Genomic DNA, 17482 nt, shown 5'->3' with positions numbered 1-17482 from the left:
AGTGTATAGATTAAAGCACAGCGTAAAGCTTCCGGCAGTTTCTAAGCTGCTCGACGTTTCGCTTTGATACGTTTCATCCCCGTTAACTCCTCAGACAGCAGCACGGCCAATATTCCTCTCCAGCGGGTCCACATTCAGCTTCGACAAATAAAAGAAATATGGGTTTAGAGAGATAACAACTGATCAGCTCCTTTTGAATCATTTCAAAGTTGCGTTGAAAAATAAAATACAAGTTCTGTGATAAAACATTTTTTTCCTTTTTCTGTCCGCCGGCTGTGAGAGAAATTAAAGTTCATTATCTCTAGATGTCACCGTCTGGCTAGATAAAGCAAATGAAAGAGAAAAGAATTGCCCTTATTGGACTTTAAAGCCTCGAGTAATAACATTAAAGTGCCAGAATTACCATCCATGTTGAATTAGGGTTCAGAGATCCAAATCTGCACGACGCTCGCCTTGAATAAATCCCCTTTAATTACATACAGTCTTCTTACACATCCTTCATAAGTTGTAAGCCATAATATATATTGTAGGGAGATGATGAAGTACATTTCTTAGCTTCATAATTAAATATATTATAACTGGGAACATCTGGGATCTTTGTTTCCTGAATGTGACGCCTGACATTTACAGGCGGGAGGATCGTCTCCAGCTCGTCCTTCGTACGATGACTCGGTCCTCTTCCTGCTTCTTACGTCTCTCCATCAAACAGCCGGATCGGAGTCAAGGTGTCGCTGAGCGCCTGCTGCCCTTGAGCAAACTCTGAGGAATACAAAGCCTCTTCCACCCCGAGCCTCAGTTCTCTGCCCTCACAGTGGGGATGTTCCAACACGAGCGCCTCGGCTCCTGATCTAAAGGAGATGTGGCTGATCCTCCCGCGTCTATTGACGATTCATTAATGGCATATAAGAGCAGGACCCTCACAGAGTTACAGTGTGTAGTCCAACCTAATCTCTCAGGGGCCTCAGGGCCGTAACACAGAAACCTTCCAACGTGCAGATCCTGACCGTGACAGTTACTGTTAGCCGTCACATGTTCCGATCCTAACTTAAGAAAGTGTTTCACACAAGCATCCTAACTTTCCAAAAAGTTGTTGATGTTGGGAACGAAACACGATCCCAGAGTGCAGAAAAAGAAAGAGAATTGATTTAAGGTGCAGATTTTATTGTTAGTTTTATCAGAACTGCAAACGTTAGCTTCAACCAGCCATCAGCAGCTCAGGGGTTGTTCCAAACTTTAGGGTCAGTCAAAGAGCTTTACAACACATGTCATTCACACACATTCATACAGAGTCAGGACCATACCAGGTGCACATCAGCACGTCAGTAGTGATAAACATTCACACACTCTCTCACACACACACACACACACACACACACACACACACACACACACACACACACACACGGCCATCAGGACTAATGTGGGGTTCAGTATCTCTCCCAAGGACACTTGGACATGCTGACTGCAGGGACCGGGGATCGAACCACCGACCCTCCAACCGCTGGACGACCTCTACCTCCTGTGCCACAGCCGCCCCAAATGAACCTTTAGGGTCACACTTTAATTCTTCTCCGATGTTTTTATACACAGACGTATCCTGTACCTTCAAACGTTTAACGTCTTACTCAAGTATTCATCTTTTGCTCGGATGATTAAAAGCACGAGTGTCACGCCGATCTGATCCGTAGGAGTGGTCCAACTGTGAGTCACCTCACTTTGTCTAAAGGGGACATGAGTGAGACTTCTGCAAGTGGGGGGGATGCAAAGAAATGTATTTTATGTTGTATAATGATGATGATTCATCTCGATGGGGAGAAATGACTGAGTGAACGAAGGAGCCAGACAGATGTAAAGTGTACACGTTCTGTTGCTCCTGTGATAAACTGATAATGTATCTCACTGCATCTCATAACCAAACGTTTAGCACACCAGCTGAGTTCTGTGACTTATGCAAAGTTCAAAGTCTGCATCTATTCATGTTGTCGTGCCGTTTGAATCGTCTTTGTTTCTTTTGTTTAGAGTCAGAGTAATGTTTACATCCAGTCAACGGTTATTCCAAGACAACCAATGAGCTGCCACGTTAAGCGTCTGTTCCAAGGAAAGGTTGTGGAAGGTGAGATCAGAAGATCGTCACCAGACAGTCAATCTTTAGGAAATCAGATCAAATCAGACAAACAGCTGGTGGAGCTGATTCTGCAGTCGATGCCATTAAACCACCGCAGAAGAAGAAGAAGAAGAAGAAGAAGAAGAAGAAGAAGAAGAAGAAGAAGAAGAAGAAGAAGAAGAAGAAGAAGAAGAAGAAGAAGAAGAAGAGAAGAAGAAGAAGAAGAAGAAGAAGAGAAGAAGAAGAAGAGAAGAAGAAGAAGAAGAAGAAGAAGAAGACATAGAGAGAGAGACTTCACTGTTTCCGTTAATCTCATTTGGACGCCCGGTGGTGAGCAGCAACACTTCAGAGCGCCGCGCTTTACCCACGACGCGCTTTCGTAGTCTTTGAAGTAGCTGCAGCAACGCGACTCGGTGTGATCAGCCCCTTACTTACAAATACTTCTGTTTGTGTGGAAGCGTCTTGCTGTGTAAACTGTTCAAACTGGGCCCGGCCCCCTCAGAGATGAACAATTCATGACGTGTCATCACTCAGAGACGGAGTCAGCGGCCGAGCAGCTGCCTAGAGATGCAGGTCAGCAGCTCTTGAACCAGCTCGTCCTCTGGGATCCATCCTCCGTCTTCATTATGGATTCTGATATATACCATCATCTGACAAGTGAGACACACACACACACACACACACACACACACACACACACACACACACACACACACAGAGGAGTGTGTTTAGCCCCGAGCCCCTCAGCTGAGCTCTTCAGAGGATGAAGAGGGATGAGGAAGAGGAGCACATGAGAGAGGAGTTCACAACCGTGAGCCACGAGCAGAACCCTCTGAGAATCATCTTGTGACAGGATGTCTGGACTGTGGAGACGCTACGGTTCCTTCGGCTCTCATGTTTTACTGCTTTTCATTTATTTTATGAGTTTGATTTTGGTTTTTATTGGCTGTTCATGAAGGAGCAGCGCTGCGGACATATTAATCTGGAAAGTAAGTAAAGTTAACAATCAGTGATGCAAAGAAAAATGGAGCGCACTATCGACAGACAGAACCTCTCAGCTGGGTGTCAACAGCGTCAACACCCCCCCCCACACACACACACACACACTTTAAGAAAAATGAAAAATGAAGGCAACATGGCTGCTGCTACAGAGGCTCCTGAAACCAATTAAAAGAACCTCAATTTAGCAGCTGAAGTCCTGCTGACAGACCGACTGGTCGAGCTGATAAGCGGCTCAGCGTTCAGACACTCTGTATTACAACTCCCCAAAGAAAGAAACCAACGAGCCTGAGGATCCTCTCCAGGACGCACAGCGAGTACAGAGTAAACAACACAGTAAAAACAGGGACAGAGACATGTGACACAAAGGGTGATGAGATCATTTATGAAGAAGATGGATCCAGACGTCACTATTCATTCACTGTTACCTCAGTGACATCTTCCTGATGAGCTCATGTTCATGTTTCTCGTCTTCTTCAACACATGATGTTTATTTTGTAAAGTCCCAAAACTTTCAGACTCAGTTTGTGTCACAGACAGAAATAACCTTCTCAGTGTCAGAGGTAACTCCTCAGTAAGGAGAGCAGCTATTGGCTGTCCCACAAGTCGCTAAATGACGTCATCGCCTAATTTGCATAATCGTCACTTTGCATTGCACTGGACGCTGTAGGAGGAAGAACATCGTGGGAGACAAAGTGACTAAAAAACATCCTAAATATGTTTAGAACTACAAATGAACTTTCTGTTGATTCTTGTTTTAGTTTTTTATTTTGCCGTTGAAACAGAACATCACGTCTCAAAATAAAAAGTCTTTAGATTTGTCACTAAACGAAACAAGTCGCCAAGAGGATTTGGAAAGTCGCCAGATTTAGTGAGAAAGTGGGCGAGTTGCTCAGCGTGCAGCTACACTGCAGCTCAGGGGTGACAGTGTGTCGTGTGTTTGACAGGTCAGTTAGATGAGATGCTACATGATATTTCCTCGGACTTCTCCTCTTGCACCAGCAGCTTCTCAAAGTGTGAAATATGTTTTATGTTCCCTCCGGATGAAATGTAATAACTTTGGTGATCCTCTGACCTTTCCTTCAGCACCTTCATCATAACATATTAATGTGTCCGATCATTTGGTTGATGACCGAATATCTGCAGAACTAATTACATCCCATCAGCTTCAGATGGACTTTGTGTTCGCTGCTAATCATCTTGTCTGCATCCTCAGGCTGCTTCAGAGTTACAGTTAGTGTGAAACACGTGGTTGACATTAACAATTCAAACAAATATATATGTTCGAGTTAAAGTGAACAGTGAGTAAAATATCAACAGAAACAACAATAGATTATTTATAAATACATATTGTTATACACAGTTTTGCACCATAAATTGTTTTACTGTCCTTTTTATTGTTAGTATACAAATACAGTATACAGTAATAATAATAATAATAATATAATAAGAATAATAATAAGAATAATAATAAGCTTTATTTGTAGAGCACCTTTCATACAAGAATTGCAGCCCAAAGTGCTTCACAGCAAAAACATAAAACATAACAATTAGTACAAGATTAGATAAGAGCATTTACAGAACAATAATCACAGTGTTGATGTAAATGAGTCTGAAGTACCATTATAGAAATAGCAGAATCAAAATGATATAAAATAGCAGAATAACATAACTTTACGTAACCTCACGTAAATTTACGTAACCTCACATAAACATAAAGTCACATAAACATAAACGTAACCTCACCTAAACAAACATAAAGTCACGTAAACGTAACCTCGCGTAAACATAAACATAAAGTCACGTAAACGTAACCTCACGTAAACAAACATAAAGTCACGTAAACGTAACCTCACGTAAACAAACATAAAGTCACGTAAACGTAACCTCACGTAAACATTAACATAAAGTCACGTAAACATAAACGTAACCTCACCTAAACAAACATAAAGTCACGTAAACTTAACCTCACGTAAATATAAACATAAAGTCACGTAAACGTAACCTCACGTAAACATTAACATAAAGTCATGTAAACGTAACCTCGCGTAAACATAAACATAAAGTCACGTAAACGTAACCTCACGTAAATATAAACATAAAGTCACGTAAACGTAACCTCACGTAAACATTAACATAAAGTCACGTAAACATAAACGTAACCTCACCTAAACAAACATAAAGTCACGTAAACTTAACCTCACGTAAATATAAACATAAAGTCACGTAAACGTAACCTCACGTAAACATTAACATAAAGTCACGTAAGCGTAACCTCACGTAAATATAAACATAAAGTCACGTAAACGTAACCTCACGTAAACATTAACATAAAGTCACGTAAACATAAACGTAACCTCACCTAAACAAACATAAAGTCACGTAAACGTAACCTCACGTAAACAAACAACTGGATTATATGTGTTATTGCTGTTTATGCACACAATGATTCCTTCCTGTTGTTCTCTTGTAAAGTGTGTTACAAAGAAACTGTGTTTTTCACTTCCATACAGAAGTTTCTCGTTTCTGGTCACTTTTCCCTTTATTATTATTATTATTAGCTTTGATCTGCCCGGTTCTGCTCTGACTGTTCTTGACGCTTCCTGATTTTCCTGTTGATGCTGTATTTGTCTTTATATCACTTTCCTTTTCATTTTCTTTCCACGTCTTATCCTTTGATTCTTTTCCCCCCGTATTCTTGTTTGCACCTCCTCCTCTTTCCAGCAGGAGTCGTCCTGCTTCATTGTTTGTAGTCGTTCTCGCACCTTCTTCTCTGTCGTCCTTCCTCTCGGTCTCTGTGTGCAGAAACATCGTACTGAGTTCAAACATGTGACAGTTAAAACTATGACCGTTACATTCAAACTGCGACCATTACGTTAAAACTGCGACTGTTACGTTAAAACTGCGACCGTTACATTAAAACTGCGACCGCTACGTTAAAACTGCGACCATTACGTTAAAACTGCGACCGTTACGTTAAAACTGCGACCGTTACATTAAAACTGTGACCGTTACGTTAAAATTGCGACCGTTACGTTAAAACTGTGACCGTTACATTAAAACTGCGACCGTTACGTTAAAACTCTGTGACCGTTACGTTAAAACTGCGACTGTTACGTTAAAATTGCGACCGTTACGTTGCAATTCTGTAAACGTTCCTCTGTTAGAGGAAACAAACAACCTTAGTTGTCGTATGTTTTGAAGGACTTGTCGATACAGTTTGTTGCAGAAAAGGTGTTATAATAAATAATAAATAATTAAATAATTAATAATTAATAATTAATAATTAATAATTAATAATAAATAATGAATAATAAATAATAAATAATGAATAATAAAATAATAAAGAATAACTAATAAATAATAAAGAATAAAGAATAAAGAATAAAGAAAATAAAAGGGGGACAAAGGACTTACCAAGTTTCTTTTGTCTCCATTTCCAAACAAAGACACAAGAAAGAAGAATAAACATGATGCAAAGAGCCAAGCAAACAGTCAAACCTGTAACCACAGAGCTACATGGGTCCATGAAGAAATCATCTGAAAACAACAAAGTGAGACTTAATAAAAATATATATTATATAAAGCAATGACATTCTGACATCAACATGTGAATCCTTCTACCTGTGATGCGGATGTGAGTCTCTCTGGTCTGGTTAATGTTCTTCTGTTGGACTCTGCAGGTGAAGGTGTTGCTGTGTCTCTTCTCCACAGTCACTCTGCTGCTGACCGTATAAAGGTCATCAGGACTTCTGAGGGTCTCTGTGGGTCCAGCAGAGACGACCTGTCCGTCCCCATCCACCCACAACACCTCAGGCTCTGGATACCAGCCCCCAGACTTGCATGTTAAAACCACCCCTGTGGTCTGCAGGGATCTGTCAATCCCTGCTAATATGATCTCAGGTGAGGAAACAGCACCTGATAATGAGAGAGAACTAAATACACTTAACCACCTGGCATGTGAATGTTTCCCTAATGACACACATCCAATTTATTGATCAGTTACTGCTGATGTGTTACTTTGAAAACGTTGCTTTTCTCTCCTGCCTCCACGGTGAATGAAGAATCAAAACAACAGAGAAAAGTCTCGATGAATGGAAGTGAATGTGAAAAACATCCGTTTACAAACTCTCACAAAGTCTCATTTATCATCGTATATTCACTACTTTACAAACACTTGCATTTCAACTCTTTACGATTTAAAAGTCTTTTAAATTATCAAGAATTTTCTCCATTTTTAAGATTCTCCATTCACCGTGGAGGCAGGAGAGAAAAACAAAGTTTACGTGTTGAATATTTGTGATACTTTTCTGGTTCACTGGAAGAATTATTGGATAAATGTTATAAAAACATACAAGATGACCAAACTGTATCTCCACCTACCAACAACGAGCTCAACCGAAGAGACTTGATGCAGCGAGGGGACGTAGCATCTGTATGTTCCCCCGTCAGAGGCTTTCACTCTGGAGAGCTTCAGTGAAATGTCACCAGAGTTCAGGTCGTCGACCAGTAGTGTCGTCCTTCCTTTGTAGGACGAATGTTTTTTGCTCTCCAGTTCAAAGCCGTCACGCCACACGTGAACAAACCTGGGGATCAGATCCGGTCTGGACCACTCCACAGTCACGTCTGAAGCGTCCGCCGCAGGGCTCAGGCGGCACGGTAAGATGATATCCGCACCGATTGTTGCCACTGTTGGCTGAGACGGACCTGGAAGACATTTTGTTTCACGTGGGGAGAATTTATTGACATTGAGCCTGACGCAGCATCATTCTCAAGATTTAAGATTCATTATTGTCACTTCCATGATACACACTCGCTCCACGCAACTTACAAGATACACAACTAAAATAAGTCACTAAAACAAACAGCTAGAAGAGATGAATCATAAATACATTCAATAAATAGGAGAAGTCAACTGAAGATGCACCACAACTCATCGGGATCCATCGACCAAAAGTGTTTCTTTATTCTAATTACTGTAAAACATGCGTCTTTAATGGAGGGGGGGGTGACCCGTCGGGGGACCTCAGAGTTTGTAACAATCTGCTTGTTCTTTGGTGTCCTGTTTTATGTTAAAGTGTTCACTCCCCCTTGTTATATGTCTAGTTGTACTTCCTGTTTGTGTCTTTACCCTCTCCCTCTGATTGTTAATGTGTTCCTCCTGTGTCCATTTACTCTACCCTTGTGTTTTTGCCTTTCTCCCCCAGCTGTGTCTTGTTCCCTCGTTTGGTGTCTGTGTATTTATCCCTGTCTGTCCCCACTGTGTTGTCGGATTGTCATTCGTGTTCTGCTCGTGTTCTGCTCGTGTTCTGCTCGTGTTCTGCTCGTGTTCTGCTCAGTCCCCTGATTGGTTTGTGTTTTTTTGTTACTTTGTATTTTTGTATTTTGTTAGCTTCGGCTTTATTTCAATAAAGCTCGCTTTTTGTTAAGACCTCGTCCAGAGTACTGCATTTGGGTCCTCACCTTCAACCCAGCGTTACAGTACAAAACACAAGGGCAGAGTAAATGGACACAGGAGGAACACATTAACAATCAGAAGGAGAGGGTAAAGACACAGACAGGAAGTACAACAAGACATATAACAAGGGGGAGTGAACACTGCAACATAAAACAGGACACCAAAGAACAAGCAGATCGTTACACATTCCTGCCAAATTATTATATGATAATGTTAAAAAAATTCTAAATAAATCTTAAATGTTTAATATACACATTAAAGTAACATAAATCCAACATATAAAAAACAAACAAAAATTGTGATGTTAGTTTAACTGTTACCCCTGAATCCTGGTGCAATCACATGAGCTAGCTAACCTGCGCTAAATGCCTTCTATACCATAGAACTAGTGAGCTAAAGCTACGTATTATTATTTTAATGTTTGCACCATACAAAGGTTTGTTTACACGTTACTGTGGGTTTAATATGAAAATACATTTTATAGACATGCAGTGAGTCTTTCAGCCTCCTGATTTAAAACATTAGATTATTTCATTATATGATATTCATGCGTTGGACAAACTATTCTCATAAGAGCGCTCTTGAGCATTCATAACATTTTCTTTTACCTGATAGCAGAAATAAAAGATATATTCAGGAAATCAATTGCAAATCAGGAAATAGCAGGAAATGGATTTTTATGTTGGTTCCTGCAGAATACCCACAGTTTCCCTGCAATATGCTGTGTGTCACTGTAACATTACATTCTGCTCACAGCTTTTACATCTGCTGTGCATCTGCAACAAACAGATAGGAAGTGGTGTCCTTCAGTATAAAGGTTCTCGTCTTTCGACACTGTTGTCTTTAGACGAGGTCTACAGTTCATCTTCGTCACCTCAGGATGGAAACATGACAGTTCATTCATGTGATTCTTCTGTTAAAGAACCTTCACAGACTTTACCTGCACTGGTTTCTCTCAGCAGAAGGACGACAGTCACAGTCGACATCAGAAGCTTCATCCTGGAGCTCTGATCTGAAAATGAAAGTTATAAAATGAAAATACAATGAAATGACATTTTAAAATAGTGTTGTTGGATTATTTCAGTATCATTATTGTGTTTGCATAAGACTGCCAGTCATATCTAATACAAGTTAAAGTGAACTTACATTTCATATGATCATAATAAGGGAGAGACTGCAGTATAAATCATTGTGTCACATGCACTGGTCACGTTCAAGATTTTTATCTACAGTTTTACAATTTATCTTCCTGAACTCATCTTCTGTGAGACGAGAGGAAACATGAGAACATCAGAGTTTGTGTTTCTAACTTTGTGTGTGTAGATTTAAACTCAACAACAGTTACATTACATAATGCCTCATTTACATATTAAACATGAACACTTGTAATATAAACAGTACTTGTGTTAATGTGAGTAATGAAGTGGGGAAGTTTCATGCTGATATCTATTAGTTACATATTTGACCCTGTTCACCTGTAGTGTCGTGTGCCACGTAACAACTGTTTACACCCGTTGTCCAGAACATTAACATTGTTTTACTTTTAAAAACAGATTTTAGCAATAAAACTATATACGTCCGTAAATGAGTAGGAAACATGGAGGAGATGATTAATAAACATATATAAAGATATGTTTTAATTCAAAGTTTAACTTCACTTAAACTTAGAAACAACAAATAAGAAAAGCAGACGTACCTGTTGTAAAGCTCAGACGCCTCCTACATGGTCTCAGAGAATCACTGAGTTTTCAGAGTCAAAGTCCAGAGTAATAAATCTTCATGTGTACCTTGGCCCTAAACGCCTCCGAAAGCGCATTTTCTAATGACAGAAGCTCTGGATGGCATTAACTTGGCCTCCAGCACCACTGTAAGGAATCTTGGCGTCATCTTTGATCAAGATCTGTCTTTTAACTCCCACATAAAACAAATCTCAAGGACTGCCTTCTTTCATCTACGTAACATTGCAAAAATAACATCCTGTCTCAAAATGATGCAGAAAAACTAGTCCATGCATTTGTTACTTCAAGGCTGGATTACTGCAACTCATTGTTATCAGGTTGTCCCAAAAAGTCTCTTAAGACTCTTCAGTTGATCCAAAATGCAGCGGCACGTGTATCGACAAGAACAAGGAAACGGGATCACATTACTCCTGTATTAGCTGCTCTGCAGAGTTCCTAGAGTCTCTAAGAGTACAATGGGAGCCAGAGCCTTCAGCTATCAAGCTCCTCTCCAGTGGAACCAGCTTCCAGTTTGTGTTCGGGAGCTTATAGTTAGGGCTGGCTCAGGTTATGCTGCTATAGAATTAGACTGCCGGGGGACACCTCCCTGCTCTCTTCCTTCTCTTCCTCTCTCCTCCCCTCCCTCTCTTCTTCTCCCTCTCTATCTGTATGCATTTATGTAAATGTATGTTACTAACTCATCATCCGGGGTATCATCCCTGGAGTGTCTGTCTCTCATGTGGCAGGTTGCCACTGATAAAGTTTACGTCAGGATCATGAATCGTGGCTGCGCCTGCTGCCCTGGTCCTGCTGGACACCAGGAAGCCTTTTTAACATTTTCCTGGATTCATCCAAACTTTCTCTTTTTCAACACAACATAATTTCTGTCAAGCACAGAGGGTCTAAGGACAGAGGGTTTAAGGACAGAGGGTTTAAGGACAGAGGGTTTAAGGACAGAGGGTCTAAGGACAGAGGGTGTCGTATCCTGTACAGTCTGTAAAGCACACTGGGACAAATGTATAATTTGTGATATTGGGCTATACAAATACATTTTATTTGATACTTTAATATCAGATACAAACAGGACATACTGTGAGATCACTGTGTGTTTCTCTCCATCGTCACATTACGTGCTTCAAACACAACACAAATGTAACATATGCAAGACAAAATAAATGTCCACATCAACTTGTGCAGATGTTTTCTGCAGCTGCTTCAGATAATATCAACATGCAAGTTCAAAATAATTAGAATAAATACATATATATATACATATGTATTTATATATATATATATATATATATATATATATATATATATATATATATATATATATATACTGTATAGTAGTATTAGTAGCAGTATTATAATTAGTGTATTATTAGTAGTAGCAGTAGTAGTATTAGTAGCAGTAGTATTAGTAGCAGTAGCAGTATTAGTAGTAGTAGTAGCAGTAGTAGTAGTAGTAGTAGTAGTAGTAGTAGCAGTAGTAGTAGTAGTAGTAGTAGTAGCAGTAGTAGTAGTAGTAGTAGTAGTAGTAGTAGTAGTAGTAGTAGTAGTAGCAGTAGTAGCAGTAGTAGTAGTAGTAGTAGTAGTAGCAGTAGTAGCAGTAGCAGTAGTAGTAGCAGTAGTAGCAGTAGTAGTAGCAGTAGTAGTAGTAGTAGTAATAGTAGTAGCAGTAGTAGTAGTAGTAGTAGTAGCAGTAGTATCAGTAGCAGTAGTAGCAGTAGTAGTAGTAGTAGTAGTAGTAGTAGTAGTAGTAGCAGTAGTAGTAGTAGTTGTAGCAGTAGTAGTAGTAGTAGTAGTATTAGTAGCAGTAGTAGTAGTAGTAGTAGTTGTGGTAGTAGTAGTAGTAGTAGCAGTAGTAGTATTAGTAGCAGTAGTATTAGTAGCATTAGTATTAGTATTAGTAGCAGTAGCAGTAGTATTAGTATTAGTAGCAGTAGTATTAGTAGCAGTAGTATTAGTAGCAGTAGTTTTAGTATTAGTAGCAGTAGTATTTGTAGCAGTAGTATTAGTAGCAGTAGTATTAGTAGCAGTAGTATTAGTATTAGTAGCAGTAGTATTAGTAGCAGTAGCAGTATTAGTAGCAGTAGTATTAGTAGCAGTAGTATTAGTAGCAGTAGTATTAGTATTAGTAGCAGTAGTAGTAGTAGCAGTAGTATTAGTAGCAGTAGTATTAGTAGCAGTAGCAGTAGTATTAGTATTAGTAGCAGTAGTATTAGTAGCAGTAGTTTAGTATTAGTAGCAGTAGTATTAGTAGCAGTAGTATTAGTAGCAGTAGTATTAGTATTAGTAGCAGTAGTATTAGTAGCAGTAGCAGTAGTATTAGTATTAGTAGCAGTAGTATTAGTAGCAGTAGTATTAGTAGCAGTAGTATTAGTATTAGTAGCAGTAGTAGCAGTAGTATTAGTAGCAGTAGTATTAGTAGCAGTAGCAGTAGTATTAGTAGCAGTAGTATTAATAGCAGTAGTATTAGTAGCAGTAGTATTAGTATTAGTAGCAGTAGTAGCAGTAGTATTAGTAGCAGTAGTATTAGTAGCAGTAGCAGTAGTATTAGTATTAGTAGCAGTAGTATTAGTAGCAGTAGTATTAGTAGCAGTAGTAGTAGTAGCAGTAGTAGTAGTAGCAGTAGTATTAGTAGCAGTAGTATTAGTAGCAGTAGTATTAGTAGCAGTAGTATTAGTAGCAGTAGTAGTAGTAGCAGTAGTATTACTCCTGAAAGTTCTCCCTCCCTGCCGGTGGTGTTGGTCCACATGAAGCAGCTGACGTTGAGTCTTCTCTTCTGTAATGTGTCTCCGTGTTCGTCTCGTGTCTCTGCAGCTTCTCCTCCGTCTTGTTTTGATCTCAGTGTTTTGATCCGACTCTCAGAAGAGCATCAATGGTTTCGTCAGACGATGTTCTTCAGAGGAAGGTGAAGGCTCTGCATCACTGGCTGATGAAATGTTCAGATACATGAGAAACAGTTTCCCTCATAAAGTGGTGCAATACTCAGCAGGAGCCTTACAGCCTTCGTTTGTTTATGTATTTATATCATGTATATTATTCTGAAATGGGCCATTCTTCATAATGAGCACCAACACATTTTGATGCTGATACTTTTGTACTCCTAAAATCAGATTTTAAATGCACAACTTTTACTAGTAATATAGTATTTCTACACTGGTGTTATTTACTTTAGTAAAATATTGATTTATATTTATATTTGAGTAGGCTGATGACAATAATAATTATTTATTATATTTATTTATTATTTATTTTTATTTATAGAGCACTTTTCATACAAGTGAAATTTAAAACCAAAACCATAAAAAATAATAATAATAAGCCATATTAAATAAAAGATTTTGGAGCATAGTTTAAAAGAAGCTGCCGATCATATTGTGCGTATAACTGATTATAGTTCATGATGCTGGTTAAGAGTAAGTTGAACTTCGTGTTCATGTTACAGATATTATAAGTTTAGTGATTTTAAAGCAAAAACAAAGTACAGCAGGTGCGGCAGGTGCGGCAGGTGCAGCAGGTGCAGCAGGTGCAGCAGGTGCAGCAGGTCAAACTCACTGTGACGTTAACGATAACTGTCAGTGTTGTTAATGGAAAGTGAAAATGTTCATCAGATCTTCAACGATTATTCACAGGAAAATAATCGTCTTTTTGAAAAAAGGATTTATTCGTTAAAGGGACAGAACAAGACGTCATCTTGGAATCTGAGGAACTGGGACATGTTTCACTATTATCTGACATTTTATACACCAATCAATTAATCTAGAAACAAATCTGCAGATTAATCGATAATAAGAAATATTTGCAGCTCTGATTGACACGCAGACTCTTGTGAGTGTCGTAAGTCACAGTGGAGACGTAAGTGTGTGAAGCTTAGAAACAGCTTTTTAAGACTGTTTTCAATGTAAAAAACTCGGGAATCTTTTTATTATTTACACAAACTTCATTAAAAAGTTTCACTGAAGGCTTGTGTTCAGCCTTTGAGTCATTTAATTAAAGCTTAGAAATATTTGAATATTTGAGTTTGTATTCTATTGTTTCTGTATGTTGCACTTACGTTGGTTTGACTTATTTGAGTTGTTTCCTCATGATTGTTTGCACTTATTGTAAGAGCACAAACTGTAATGTAATAAAGTGTACTTTGTTAAACACTGTGTGTCTGTGAAATACATCCCATAATATTCATCCACAATAGCCCCTCCTATGGATGTTTATCTGTACTCCTTAACAGAATACTTCTGTATAAATGTCTGAAGTTTATTTCATTCACTTCAAACACGAACAGGCTTTTACTTTGAACCTCGCTGGCTGCCTGAATCCTAAAAAGCCGCTGCATGAGTCCAGACTGAGGAGAGCTTGATGGACCATTTCACATCTGAGAGGTAAAACAACCGAGAGCGAAGACCACATGACTGAACCCTCCGGCTCGCCACTAATCTCCCTGAGTAACACAGATCAAGGAGTTTATGATTCACCTCTCTGATCCAACCTTTTTACCTCTGAAGGAGGCGACCTGGAGTCTAATAAAGCCTGCTGAGATCAGTGAAGTTCCTCACAGCATCCTGGGTATGTGAGCATGAGAAAGGTGAAACCTGAGGTGTTGCACGACCTGAAACATCGGCACCATCGTACGGGGATGTTAAGCTTGGCTGCAGGGAGCGGTGGAAGAAGTATTCAGATCCTGTACTGCAGTAAGAATACTATACTGTGGAAATACTCCTGCATTGAAGATGTTTCTCCTCTCTCCTGTCATGGTGTCATCAGTCCTGTGTTGTATATGTAGTGAGACAGAGACATGTGTAATGTCCCTGAAGGTAACGTTTCCTCTCTCCTGTCATGGTGTCATCAGTCCTGTGTTATATATGTAGTGAGACAGAGACATGTGTAATGTTCCTGAAGGTAACGTTTCCTCTCTCTCCTGTCATGGTGTCATCAGTCCTGTGTTGTATATGTAGTGAGACAGAGTAATGGGTAATGTTCCTGAAGGTAACGTTTCCTCTCTCCTGACATGGCGTCATCAGTCCTGTGTTGTATATGTAGTGAGACAGAGACATGTGTAATGTTCCTGAAGGTAACGTTTCCTCTCTCTCCTGTCATGGTGTCATCAGTCCTGTGTTGTATATGTAGTGAGACAGAGACATGTGTAATGTCCCTGAACGTAACGTTTCCTCTCTCTCCTGTCATGGTGTGATCAGTCCTGTGTTATATATGTAGTGAGACAGAGTAATGTCCCTGAACGTAACGTTTCCTCTCTCTCCTGTCATGGTGTGATCAGTCCTGTGTTGTATATGTAGTGAGATAGAGAAATGTGTAATGTTCCTGAAGGTAACGTTTCGTCTCACCTGTCATGGTGTCATCAGTCCTGTGTTGTATATGTAGTGAGACAGAGACATGTGTAATGTTCCTGAAGGTAACGTTTCCTCTCTCTCCTATCATGGTGTCATCAGTCCTGTGTTGTATATGTAGTGAGACAGAGTAATGGGTAATGTTCCTGAAGGTAACGTTTCCTCTCTCCTGTCATGGTGTCATCAGTCCTGTGTTGTATATGTAGTGAGATAGAGAAATGTATAATGTCCCTGAAGGTAACGTTTCCTCTCTCCTGTCATGGTGTCATCAGTCCTGTGTTGTATATGTAGTGAGACAGAATAATGTCCCTGAAGGTAACGTTTCCTCTCTCACCTGTCATGGTGTCATCAGTCCTGTGTTGTATATGTAGTGAGACAGAATAATGTCCCTGAAGGTAACGTTTCCTCTCTCACCTGTCATGGTGTCATCAGTCCTGTGTTGTATATGTAGTGAGACAGAGAAATGTGTAATGTTCCTGAAGGTAACGTTTCCTCTCTCACCTGTCATGGTGTCATCAGTCCTGTGTTGTAACTGCCAGTTAATCGTCTGTCAATCAATTAATCGTTTCAAATGCACTTATATAAACTGTTGGAAAGTCTAAATCATCACATATTTTATAATCTCTTAGAAAATAATAATAATCTAAAGACAAATCAATATGTTTCTTGTACGGACTTAAGACCAAGTTTTATATATTTAATACTGACTTTCTATGTGATTTATATTTTATGTTTTCACTGTGGTGTCACTATTTTATACCTTAAATATCCATTTACAGTGTAATTATAATAACAATGTGATGAAAGATAATAAATCTTCCACATGAGAGACATCAGGAGCCTCTGAAGACTTCATTCACTGTTTCCTTATTCGTGCTGTTAATCAGAATAAACCATATTTATTTGATGAAGTGAGAGCTGCACATGAACAAGATAAAGATTTTCTCCCCTGAAGCTTCTATAATAATTACAGTAATTACATATTGTAATATTGAGTTTCCTGTAGCGATTGTAATCTAAGAGAGGCCTCCGCGTTACAGACTCTAAAAAAATAAAACACAAATAATATTTCAGACCCACGTTTCAGCAGGAAACAGTGATGTGTGACTGCCCCCTGCTGGCTGGAGGACGTGTTCACCTTCAGACATGACATTTAAGATAACACATTTTAACTGTTTGATTGTGTTTCTTTTAAATGCACTGTAAGGCAACCTTGGGTGTCCTGAAAGGCCCCTCTAAATAAAATGTATTATTATTATTATTATTATTATTATTTTATTTATTAAAGCCGCAGAAAGTCATAGAAAAAAAGTTGTTTCCTAGAAAAAATATCAATAATAGTCATTAAATGATCAAAGAAATATATATATATATTTTTTTTATTTAAATATATATATTTTATAAAAGGTATAAGTATGTTATAGCATAATCTCTTAGTATAGCAGTCAAAGAAAATATTATAAAGTCATAAAAAATATCATAAAAACACTAAACTATGACTTTTAATATGTTTTATGACATAGTATATATTGCATTTTTCGTGAGGTTTTTATGACATACTGTACAATTACTTTATTATATTTTTTATTAAATACTATACTCTGACTTTTCTGATATTTTTTACAGCGTATGTTAGGAAGGTATCACTTAAAGGACAGTATTAACAGCAGGAGCACTTTATTCTTTTAATATAAATATATGAACATGTGAGTTTTATATTAACACCTGCTTGAAAAGACCTGCAGATGAAGACAATAAATGAAAAAACTTTCTGCACCACAAATGTTAAAATCCAGCAGAAAGAAGAGCAGACACGTTAAAAACGCATCTGATTATGGATTCATTGTTTTTAAAG

The 17482-nt window shown here is 38.7% G+C and overlaps 1 protein-coding gene across 1 annotated transcript; it reads right to left on the bottom strand.

The window, feature by feature from the left end:
* Nucleotides 1-2156: 2156 nt before the first annotated feature.
* Nucleotides 2157-9559, bottom strand: LOC115009749 (butyrophilin subfamily 1 member A1-like). Its single transcript, XM_029433965.1, has 5 exons — nucleotides 9502-9559; nucleotides 7487-7810; nucleotides 6728-7021; nucleotides 6605-6618; nucleotides 2157-2270 (listed from the first exon to the last, which is right to left on the bottom strand). The coding sequence occupies exons 1-5, from the start codon at nucleotides 9557-9559 to the stop codon at nucleotides 2157-2159; spliced, it is 804 nt and encodes a 267-aa protein (XP_029289825.1).
* Between the last annotated feature and the right edge of the window lie 7923 nt (nucleotides 9560-17482).

This window comes from Cottoperca gobio, chromosome 6, assembly GCF_900634415.1.
Source record: "Cottoperca gobio chromosome 6, fCotGob3.1, whole genome shotgun sequence".
NCBI classification, from domain to species: domain Eukaryota; kingdom Metazoa; phylum Chordata; class Actinopteri; order Perciformes; family Bovichtidae; genus Cottoperca; species Cottoperca gobio.
Note: the sequence above shows the minus strand (reverse complement) of the source record. Positions and strands in the feature narration are given on the sequence as shown.

Excerpts from the sequence above, each read along its gene's own strand:
- LOC115009749 (XM_029433965.1), bottom strand. The coding sequence starts at position 9,559 with ATGAAGCTTCTGATGTCGACTGTGACTGTCGTCCTTCTGCTGAGAGAA. Across the intron at positions 7,811-9,501 it reads GCTGAGAGAAACCAGTGCAG|GTCCGTCTCAGCCAACAGTG; the intron begins GTAAAGTCTGTG and ends AATGTCTTCCAG. Across the intron at positions 7,022-7,486 it reads TTCGGTTGAGCTCGTTGTTG|GTGCTGTTTCCTCACCTGAG; the intron begins GTAGGTGGAGAT and ends TCTCATTATCAG.